General features: G+C 35.1%; 1 protein-coding gene across 1 annotated transcript in view; it reads right to left on the bottom strand.

Annotated features, from left to right (window-relative positions):
- The window catches only part of PARP8 (poly(ADP-ribose) polymerase family member 8), a 550,091-nt gene that overhangs the window by 536,580 nt on the left and 912 nt on the right, over nt 1-12,599 (bottom strand). The window contains exon 2 of the mRNA XM_053701262.1: nt 12,349-12,403. Coding sequence (XP_053557237.1) covers nt 12,349-12,403 — 55 coding nt within the window. The remainder of the gene's footprint in view (nt 1-12,348; nt 12,404-12,599) is intronic.

The raw sequence follows: 12,599 nt of genomic DNA, 5'->3' as shown, positions 1-12,599 counted from the left end.
AGCAGGCACCAGCATGAACAATTATACGATCCTTTATTGGGCAATAAAATTACATGGAAATAAACGGGTTAACAACTTCAAACCCTTCAGGCAACAAAGTGGATGGTGGTACTACATGTACCCTAACGCTGACGCGTTTCGGCTATTGCCGTAATCGTAGCTGAAGGGTATCTCTACCAAACTTATATTTAAACCTTATAACATTAAATCATTGGTTAAAAAATGTACCATGTGACAGACACACCTCCACTTTCCAAATCATGTGATCGCTCCTGTATCTTGCCTGCTCTACTTAATTACCAAATCACTAAAAGTTTAACTAAAAGTTTAACACTTCCTGGTCCTAGTGTTCATCTCCTATACTAACAGCCTGGTTATCTAACATGTGGATGTGGGTATATATATAATATGTATGACTTAATGTCATATCTTAATGTTAAGCTCACTTTACTTTCAGGATGTTAGCTAGAAATACCAACTATATATTTATCTCCCTAGTAATTTGCTGTCCATTATGACCCATACACTCACATATACATAAAGAATTAAAACCAAGCTGGAGATATCTTTTGCCTACCTAGATTTACTCTTTAATAAAAGATACCAAGAGAACAAAGCAAATTTGATAACAGAAGCAAAGTGGAAAGTTGATTAAAATTGCATGATCTATCCAAATCATAAAAGTTGAAATTTGTCTTTAGTGTCCCTTTAACCATTTAGTTAACCATTTAGTTAACTGCACATCCAGCCCAGCTCACTATTTACTTCAACCCACTAGGGTCCTTCCACTGTCATTTTGTATCATACAACTCCTACCATCTATTTACTGTTTAGAAACACTATAGGTATTAAAGCGTTAATAATCTACTTTTTTTAACAAGACAATGCTGTGATCTACAAACTAATATATTATTTGTTCCTATTTAAAGAGCGTAGCATTTCTTAACAGTCTCTGTCACATTGTGGTTTATTGTTGGACCCAATTTTGTACTATGGTCATTTTTAACTGTTTAGTAAATGTAGTATTTAATTTTATATACATGCAAGTTCTCCTGATTTAGAAAGAATTAAACCAGAAATTATAAACTTGGACACTTAATTATAAATATGCAAATAGCATTGCACATGCTTAAAAATGTATACAACCTTCTGAGAAGAGAAAAGAGTTTAAGTTTTCCATTTCACGTCAATTGCACAGTTGGCTTTCGGTTTATCACCATGGCAACGGTGTTCCCCTGAGATAACCATATGGAACAATATCAGCAGGGTGGGGTACCTCCTATATTGCCCCCTACAATATGCAGATAAACTAAAAAGCTGTTATTTAGTAATGATGATTACCTGAAAGCAACCACTAGTCTTATTTTGCTGTGTTAAAGTTAGGGATCGCAGAACCACATTTCAATGAACTAATAAAAAAATAACAGGAATCAAAATAAATAGAAGATGATGAGTATAACAATATATTATATTTTGTGGAATATTTTATAGTTTAGAAGGGGTTAGGAGCAGGAATACGTTCTCTACATGGGTTAAGCCAACCTTCTGGGAAATTAGAATTTTGTGTAGTTTTAAAACGTATCATTTTTGTGGTTAGATATTTTTGACCTACTCATTTTCTATATAAATTGCAAGATGGTTTAAAGTGACAAAAATAAATAAATATTCTGATTTTCAATTAATAATTATTTTTGAACACTATAGATATAAAATCCTAAAAAAAAAAATATTTGTTGAGTGTTCCTCACAAAAAAAATTACCTCTATAACACAGGAATGGGACACGGCTTAGCACTGAAAGGGTTAAACAGAGAGATTTTTAAAATACTGTTTCCATTTATTTGTTTATTTAAAGGAAAATCGACAGAAGGCCCTAAAATCTATTTCCAATATTTCCTTAAAAAGATAAGCATTCTATGGAAGTAATCGTATTAAATGTAAATAGAGTTGCCACCTTTTCTGTAAAATATACCGGACAAATTTTTTTAGCATATATTTGCATAAATAATTTTACAGCTTAAATCAATAACTAAAGCTACTAGGAATTGTTTTAAATTATCATTTGTTTTTAAATAGATTCCAATACATTTAGAAGAATGTTGACCATAATAGCATCTTTAACTCTATATTTAATTTTCAACTTTGACCAGAACCTTAAAAATAACGTCTGTGTCGGTAAAATACCGCTGGATGGCAACTAGGGATGGGCGAATGTTTCTAAAAATTCGACATTTAAAACAAATTTTGATACATTCGTTCGAATTGAATCGAATTTCGAATGTTTATCTAACATTTTATTTTTGAATTTTCGTTTTCGAATTTTTCAATAAAATTTGAAAATATTCGTTCGAATAATAGAATGTTTAGTTATGTATTCATTCAATTTCGAAATGTAATATTCGAATTTGAATGTGACATTCGAATTCGAATGTGAAATTCAAATTTGAAATAGTATTTCTAGTCTACAACTGTGTTTAATAAATGTAATATTCGAATTTGAATGCTACATTCGAATTCGAATGTCACACTCGAATTTGAAATAGTATTTCTAGTCTAATACTGTGTTTTAAATGTGATATTCGATTCGAATGTGACATTCGAATTCGAAATAGTATTTCTAGTCTAATACTGTGTTTTATAAATGTAATATTCAAATTCAAATGTGACATTCGATTCGAATGTGATATTTGATTCGAATGTAACATTCGAAATAGTGTTTCTAGTCTACAATTGTTTTATAAATGTAATATTCGAATTTGAATGTGATATTCAAATGTAACATTCGAATGTTTCTAAAATTTCGAAATTTAAAACAAATTTTGATACATTCGTTCATTCGAATTGAATTTCGAATGTTTATCTAACATTCTATTTTCGAATTTACGTTTTCGAATTTTTCAATAAAATTTGAGAATATTCGTTCGAATAATAGAATGTTTAGCTATGTATTCATTCAATTTCTAAATGTAATATTCGAATTTGAATGTGACATTCGAATTCGAATGTGACATTCAAATTTGAAATAGTATTTCTAGTCTACAACTGTGTTTAATAAATGTAATATTCAAATTTGAATGCTACATTCGAATGTCACATTCGAATTTGAAATAGTATTTCTAGTCTAATACTGTGTTTTAAATGTGATATTCGATTCGAATGTGACATTCGAATTCGAAATAGTATTTCTAGTCTACAACTGTGTTTAATAAATGTAATATTCGAATTTGAATGCTACATTCGAATTCGAATGTCACATTCGAATTTGAAATAGCATTTCTAGTCTAATACTGTGTTTTAAATGTGATATTCGATTCGAATGTGACATTCGAATTCGAAATAGTATTTCTAGTCTAATACTGTGTTTTATAAATGTAATATTCGAATTCGAATGTGACATTCGATTCGAATGTGATATTCGATTCGAATGTGACATTCGAAATAGTGTTTCTAGTCTACAATTGTTTTATAAATGTAATATTCGAATTCGAATGTGACATTCGAAAACTGTAAATAACATTCGAAAATCTAATTTTTAAGAATATTCATTCTTATCAACATTCTATTATGTAAATCGAATTTCTACAATAACATTCGTTCTAACATTCTAATTCGGATATAAACACATTCGCCCATCCCTAATGGCAACCCTAATTGTAAATAACTTTTCAGTCAAATATAATGTATTACATTTGAAGCAAAACCATTCAGTTATTTGGACTGTAGCTCTTATTTTTCTATTCTCATACTTGAATCTCCATGATAAAAGTAATTGAAAATTAAAACTGCAAATTTAAGTTTTTGAGAAAAATTATGCACTTTCAGTTTGCGGCATAAACATGCTGGCAAGCTTCAATATTTATTCCAGCTGCAGGATTCTATATTGGCAGAATTTATTTTACTCTGATTAAGATAATAATTTTCTGGTTCCAAATAAAAAAATAAAAAAATAAGTACAGTAGTTCATATGGTGTTGAACCTTTTATTTTAAAGAGTTAAATAACACAAAATAAATAAAGGCTTCTAATAAATGTTGAATTGGGTAATTTATGCATCATTTGTACTTTCCTAAGAAGAATAATTGTGAGTTCCCTGTTTGCTTTTAGAACATGATATTTATTTTGAATAAGCTTAATGAGGGGTGCCATTATACAGCTATAAACTTTGTTATCTCCGCATTTGCTGCAATTACCTTACAAGCATTGCCTGTTTTAAAGGGATGTTGAGTATTAATAAAAAAAATCTGTTTCATTAAATTTTAAATACATGCTATTTTCGCACTATGTAAAAATCTCACACCCAAGCCAAATTCATTGCTACTGCTGAGAAAGTCATGGCCAGTGAGCCAATTAGGAGATGCATACATATGTATCCACAAATGAATGGCTGTGTTGTGTGTTTAGATCAAAAGTACAAGAAAATAGTCCAGCACACACCTGAAGCTGGGTGCAACGCTGTAGCAGAGTACCACACAACCCCACAAAGATATCCAAGTATTCCAAAGGCTCAGCAGCACTCCAAAATGATAAGCTTAATCACAAGTTTATTGCAGCATCAACAAACAGCAGCAACATTTCGGTCTACATGTCCTTATTCATGCTATGCATACATCATTTCCTTTACACCTTTTAAACCCTCAGTGGACACACCCCCTTGGTTAATTAACCAATTACATATATCACATATTTGTATACATTTTCAAAAACAAAGTGTGAACACCAATCTAGAAACAGCATTGGAGTGTGCTCTGTGTGCAACTTTGAAGAGACAGTATACATTAAATTTGATTTAACTGCATGTAATAGACACTACTATAAAGAATAATATGCACAGATACTGATATAAAAATCCTGTATAAAACATTTTAAAAGCTTACTTAGAAGCTCCCAATTTAGCACTGTTAATAAGGTTAGGCTGGGACACCCACTGAAAAGGGATTGAGAGCAGAACCTGTTGGGCAAGTTTGTATTCTATATTTGGCATATGTATCTAGCCAAAGACAGATCTGCTAGAATTAGAAAGTACTTAATCTGAAATAGATGTGAACATGACACAAGCTCAAATACATAATGCTTTCTAATGTTGTTCTCCACAGCACCTCACCTATGGAGAACTATAATGCGCAAATTTGTTAGAGAACTTTGCGTTCTCCAAAGGCGCAAAAAAAAGGACAAATTGGTAACTGGGCGTAATGCTAAGGCGGACTGTAGGAAATGCGACTAAACTAGCAAATGTAGACTTCCATTTTTGCTCTTTGGCGAACGTGAACGGAGTGAGAGGAATGTATAATCAGACGCCCAATTTTAGGCACACTTTGGCCCATATTTATCAAGCTCCGTATGGAGCTTGAAGGGCCGTGTTTCTGGCGAGTCTTCAGACTCACCAGAAACAGCAGTTATGAAGCAGCGGTCACAAAGACCGCTGCTTCATAACCTGTCTGCCTGCTCTGAGCAGGCGGACATACATCGCCGGAAATCAACCTGATCGAGTACGATCGGGTTGATTGACACCCCCCTGCTGGTGGCCCATTGGCCGCGATTCTGCAGGGGGCGGCGTTGCACCAGCAGCTCTTGTGAGCTGCTGGTGCAATGCTGAATACGGCGAGCGTATTGCTTGCCGTATTCAGCGAGGTCTGGCGGACCTGATCCGCACTGTCGGATCAGGTCCACCAGACTTTGATAAATTGGGGCCTTTGCATCAATAAATCAGAGGATTCATTCTATGCAGATTTATAGGCGCAATTTTATTAGAATTGCTTTGATAAATCCTGCTCTAAGCATTATGTGCAATCACAATTTACTACCTGAGTACTGAATTCCTCCAGTAATTCCTCCTGTCAAAAAGTTATGTTCCACCAAAAAACATATTTGTAAAGCATCAATTTAATCCTAAATTTAAAACATACCATGGGAATAACTCAATTCATTACTTTATACTTCTAGTCATGGGTACCCCCATATTATTCATCCCTTAAAGGGACATTCCAGCTAAAATTGGAATCCATGTAGATACATTTCAGTTTTGAATATAAGCATTTTTGTCATATACATGTAGTTGCAATAATGAATCTAATAAAAGCTATAGCTGTTTCAAAAGTGTATTTAAGTATGCACCGTGCACTAGCATTTTAAACACCACACTTGCTCAGAGATTCTAAGGTGCTTGTATCATTTTGTAATGACTCAATTTGTTAATTGCTGACATGATACAAGCCCTACTTACACTCTGAGCAGCTGCAGTATTTAAAATGCTGGTGCACTGATAATGGGGCATATCTATCAAGCTCCGTATGGAGCTTGAAGCCTTCAGGCTCGCCAGAAACACCAGTTATGAAGCAGCAGTTTAAGGAACGCTGCTCCATAACCTGTCTGCCTGCTCTGAGGAGGCGGACAGAGATTGCCGCAATTTAACCCGATCGAATACGATCGGGTTGATTGACACCCCCTGCAAGTGGCCGATTGTCTGTGAATCTGCAGGGGGCGGCGTTGTACCAGCAGTTCACAAGAGCTGCTGATGCAATGCTGAATGTGGAGAGCGTATTGCTCTCCGCATTCAGCGAGGTCTGTTGGACATGATCCGCAATGTCGGATCATGTCCGACAGGCCTTTCATAAATAGGCCCCAATATCTAGCTATATTTCACGTGCATGTGCAGCAAAATATGTTTATACTAAAACATTGTTACTAGAAGCATTTATATCAATAAATGTATTTTGCAAATATGTTTCTACTCAAAGATGTGCATTTACATTTTTGACTGCAATGTCCCTTTAACTATTTTTGAGAGACATTGCATCCTTAAACCCGATGCTCAACAAAACATAAAAAACCTTATCACAACCCCCCTCCCCCAAACCCTGGGCTTCCTTCCACTGTGTATCAAGAGATGGGAAAGGGACCTGGGGGTTATCATTTTACCTCAACAAACACTGATACTATGTCATTCTAAAATTTCATCTTCTTCCATGCTTGAAATAAATTATAAAATAGTACACGGATGTTACTAAATTGCTCAGAAATCACATGCACTATTTCCCCAAAAGAGTAATAGATGCTGGAGATACGGGCTTGTTAATAGCGGGATTGGTCATAAGTGTTGGTGGTACCCTCATATTTCTACAAGGTAGCTGTGATTACAGAAATTGAACTAGTTTTATAAACAAAGCTTTCCTTTTGACCATCTGCCCAGACTTCCCTATCTCCTGGTCCTTAAACTCTTCTAAATAATAGTTAATTGCGCTTGCTAAAAATTGGAAAAATAAAGCAGTACCATCCATGTACTGTACATATAGAGCTGGAGAGTTAGACTCTCTAGACTCAGAAGAATACCATTACCGCAAACAACAAATTATGGATAAATACATATCCTATACAGTTTGTTTGGACTTCATATCTCGAACTGACAATTATAATGTCACCTGATCCTCCTTGGCCCTCACCTAACATTACCTCTTCCCTTGGCTCCCTACTCAAACCTTTTAGCTAGATACAAATGGTTGGCGGTCACATACACATTATTGAGTTCCTGTATTTTTATTTCTAGTCAACTTCCATGCCATTGGTATATTCTAGATTTTGTATATATATATATAATGTATTCCATTGCTTCTGATGTTCATGTATTTGCATTATTTTATGTTATTATTTTTGTCTACAAAACCCAGGCTATCATAGAATGGATACCTTGTTTCTTAATTATTTTCTATTATGCTGTTATTATTTATTTTTCTTAAATAAAGCTTGATAAAACAAGGTATCTAAACATGCTGATGGTTTTTTGCTCCTCGCAAAAGCAATCCCCACAGTGCGGGTACTTCAAACCATGTCACCGATAATACCTTAAACTACTATTCATTGATATTTACTTATAAGGTAATTTGTTTGGATAAATAAAACGAGGTATCACTTCTCATATCTCATCACATCCACTTGCGGCCAATCATCCGCTAGCAGGGGGTGTTAATCAACCCGATCGTATTTGATCGGGTTGAATTGCGGCAATGTCTGTCCGCCTCCTCATAACAGGTGGACAGGTTATGGAGCAGCGGTCTTTAGAAGCTGCTTCATAAAAACATGGGCCTTCAAGCTCTATACGGAGCTTGATAGATAGGCCCTAATATGTTATGTTATTGCATACCTCAATAAAAAAGTCTTTAAAAATAAATAAATCATGATTTAGATCATCTTGGTATCCTTTGTTGAAGAGTATACCTAGGTGTGCTCATGAGCACCAATGCACTAGTGGGAGCTAGCTGGTGATTGGACTTATATGCCACTTGTCATTGGCTCACACAGTGTACTCAGCTAGCTCCCAGCAGTGCATTGCTGCTCCGGAGCTGACTTTTTGACAAAGAATACCAGAAAATTAAGCATATTTCATAATAGAAGCGAATTGGACATCTGAATCACAAACATATAATTTTGACTTTATTGTCTTGTATTTTTTTGCATTAAATTATATCACTTGTATATTCCCTACTAAATTAACGGGACAGAAATTCAACTTTCATAATTCAGATAGAGCATACACAACTTTCCAATTTACTTCTAATATCTAATTTGTGTTGTACTCTTGGTATCTTATTTTAAAAATATACCTAGGTAGGAGCTAGCTGCTGATTGGGGACTGCACCTATATACCTACTGTCATTGGCTCAACCAATGTGTTCAGCTAGCTCCCAGTAGTGCAATGCTGCTTCTTCAACAAAGAATACCAGGAGAATAAAGGAAATTTGATAACAGAAGTACATTGGAAAGTTGATTTCATGTCACTTTAACTGTAAAGTCATATGGATGTACTAGGGAAGAGTTTTATAGATCATTCCACTTTTGACTGGATTTGGATAATTATGGCAATAGCTACACTATGGGGTAGATTTCTACCGCTGATGTTTCCGACTCGCCGGAAACATAAGTTAAGGATCAGCGGTCATAAGACCGCTGCTCCTTAACTCATCCGACTCCTCTGAGGTATCGGACTGCAATCATCCCGATCCTATAAGATTGGGATAATTCACAACCCCTGCTAGCGGCCGATTGGCCTCGAATGTGCAGGGGGCGGCATTGCACAAGCATTTCACTAGAGATGCTTGTTCAATGTTAAATTCTATAGCGGGGCTACCCAAACAACAGCCCATGGACAGTATCTGACAGTCGAAAAGTTTTGAGTGGCCCTCAGTACCACTGGGCAGAAAACAGACATTGCTCATTTTAATGGGAAAAGGCATATGAGACATATTTATTTGCACTAACTTTTGTAAATGTGATATTTACAGTTAAACTTTTATTAACAATGTTCACATAGAATTTTTAACCAAACAAATAATTTTAATATAAATTTATTTTGCAGTATTATCTTTTGTATAAGTGCTATGGTAATGCAATTTGGTTCCCCAGCCAATGCTACTATTTTTTACCAGCCATCCATGCAAAACAATTTGGGCACCAAACAATTCTAGTGGAACAAATTACATGATCTAATTAATTGCAGCATACAATTTTATCATTAGCAAAGCTGCAAGTCTATAAGTTTAACCCCCCGAAAGAATTGCAGGTTCCAATCGGGCAAGACCAGTGAACCAATCAGCAGTGGTAGTCGCATTATCCAGCCGATTGGCTCAGCTGCTCAGGACCAGCAATACTCTGTGGTTCCCTGATGGTACTTAAACTATGTGTTTAACCCGTTTTACAAGTGGTAAACACCTAGGGGTCAATTTATGAATGTCTGGCGGACATGATACACTGTTGCGTATCATGTCCGCCAGCATACGTTGTCGGCCTTTATAATTTTACAAACAGTTCTGCTGAACTGCTTGTGCAATGCCGCCCCCTGCAGATTTGCGGCCGCTAGCAGGGGGTGTCAATCAACCCGATCATATGAGATCGGGCGGATTGATGTCTGCAACCTCAGAGGCAGTAGATGAGTTAAGAAGACCGCTGCTTCTTAACTCCTGTTTCCGGCGAGCCTAAAGGCTCGCACGGAAACAGTGGTATTTGGCCCCATTCGAGCCATGATAAATAAGCCCCATAGACTTGTAGTGTATCTAGTGTTATTTTTTCATGCTTATGTTTTCAGCCATTTGTGACAAGCTACATTTTTATTTTACTCTTAATTACATAGGTCGTTAACTCTCAGAAGTATATGAAGAGACAGAGGCAATAATACTGTAATATCAGGTGGTCATATTTAACCCCACTGCTGGCAAAGAGAGTAGCAACACACAGGAATTCTCAGACACAGCGTATAGTAATTAATGCACATATTTTAAATGTATCAAACGAACATATGCACATATTTTAAAAACATCAAATGGGAATATTTGACTACAAACCATTATAAAAGGTCTTTTATTTGTTAAATAAACACAAAAATAATTACATAAGTGTGGCTGTGCATGCATGAATGTGTGTGTACTATCAATATTATTATTTAGGAGAGTAAAACAATGTATCTGTAGCAAATTGTGTTCATTTATGTGTAAAATAATATGTTAAAAACTAGTGCTCAATTAAAGTTACTACTAGGCCATATATAACTGCCTTTTTATCCATTAAAGGGATAGACTATTCAAAATTTAACTTTTATTATTCAAACAGAGCATGCAATTTTAAGCAACTTTCTCATTTACTCCTATTATCAATTTTTCTTTGTTCTCTTGGTATCTTTATTTTAAAAAGCAAGAATTTAAGCTTAGGAGCCGACCCATTTTTGGTTCAGCACCTGGGTAGCGCTTGCTGATTGATGTCTTAATGTAGCATACCAAGAGAATGAATAAAAATTGATAATAGGAGTAAATTAGAAATTTGCTTAAAATTGCATGCTCTATCTGAATCATAAGAGTTTAATTTTGACTAGACTATCCCTTTAAATGATAAAATAAAGTATATTCCTTTAATATTTAATGGGACACTGAACCCACATTTTTTTTTCTTTCGTGATTCAGATAGAGCATGAAATTTTAAGCAACTTTCTAATTTACTCCTATTATCAAATGTTCTTTATTCTCTTGGTATCTTTATTTTAAATGCAAGAAAGTAAATTTAGATGCCGGACCATTTTTGGTAAACAACCTGGGTTGTCCTTGCTGATTGGTGGATAAATTGTGCTGTCCAGAGTTTTAAACCAAAAAAATTACTTAGATGCCTTCTTTTTCAAATAAAGATAGCAAGAGAAAGAATAAAAATTGATAATAGGAGTAAATTAGAAAGTTGCTTAAAATGTCATGCTCTATCTGAATCACGAAAGAAAAAAATTGGGTTCAGTGTCCCTTTAATCAGTTGATAATAAGTTATTATTGGACCTATTATTGGCCTAATAAAAGTGTTTAGGTGTCATGCTCAGAAAACTGCATACCATAAGTTTTGTTTGTTTCTTGAAAGCTTGTGCACATTTAAATGAACATTATACACTCATTTTATCTTTGCATAAATGTTTTGTAGATGATCTATTTATAAATATATATATTTTTTTAAATTGTATGGTTTTGTTTATTTTTTAATTACATTGCTCTGATTTTCAGACTCCTAACCAAGCCCCAAAGTTTTAGGAGAATACCGACCTGTACCTACTCCAGCTTGCTTCTGTTTGTGTAAAGGGTCTTTTCATATGAAAAGGAAGGCGGAGGGGGGAGTGACTGTTATTTGCCACTTGCAGTGGGTGTTCCAGTAACCTTTTAAACAGAGCTAAATTGGAAGCTTCTAAGTAAGTTTCTAAACGGTTTTATATTGGATTTTTAGATCAGTATCTGTGCATATTATTCTTTATAGTAGTGTCTATTGCATGCAGTTATATGAAAATTGATGTATACTGTCCCTTTAAGAGCAGCTGATGTCAAATATATCAAAGCCTACAGCAAATATGTATGCCACTTCCCCGTGTCCTTTTCTTCATTCTTATGTTTATATTCCTGTAGTGCATTAACCTTTTAAAGCCGTTATGCCGTTCTATTCCGTCATAATTAGACTGGGCTTTAAAGCCGTTATGACGGAATAGAACGTCATAGCTAACGGCTGTCCTGAAGCCTTCTGTGCTGTCAGGATTCGATCGCGGTCTGGAGGGCGTCCCCCAGACGCGAACCAATAATTGAAATCTTGCGATCGTGTGCACGATCGCGTGGTTTCAATTTATCTATTCTTATTTAACAGTTGTTCCGATGTAGGCACTTTAGCCCTGACACGAAAGGGTTAACCTGTTTAACCCTTACCTGACAAAAACAGCTGTACCTAGCAGCCAAGAGACTATCTTATCTACTGTTTTGCTTTCACAAGGAAACCTGAGAAGAACTGGTACCATAGCAACACAACCAAATGTAAAAAAAAATGAGCCAATGAAAGACCTCATAAGTAAAAAATACCTTTTTGAGCCACCAAGGAAGGTAAAGGTAAACGTGGAGTCCGAGTATCGGAAATCTAGAAAAAAATAAATACATTTAAAACATGACAGACAAGTGATTGATCTTTTCTAGTATTATGTTTATTTGCAAAATGGTGAGAGTGCAAACCTCCTATAGCTATTAAATAAGCAAGCTACACTATGTATATTCAGAATGCAGGAAACCCCCCATTTCAACAAGTGCAGAGATGCTATGGCAACGAGAGGAATTTT

Source organism: Bombina bombina, chromosome 2 (genome assembly GCF_027579735.1).
Source record: "Bombina bombina isolate aBomBom1 chromosome 2, aBomBom1.pri, whole genome shotgun sequence".
Classification (NCBI taxonomy): domain Eukaryota; kingdom Metazoa; phylum Chordata; class Amphibia; order Anura; family Bombinatoridae; genus Bombina; species Bombina bombina.
This window is presented reverse-complemented; position numbering and strand designations above follow the sequence as displayed.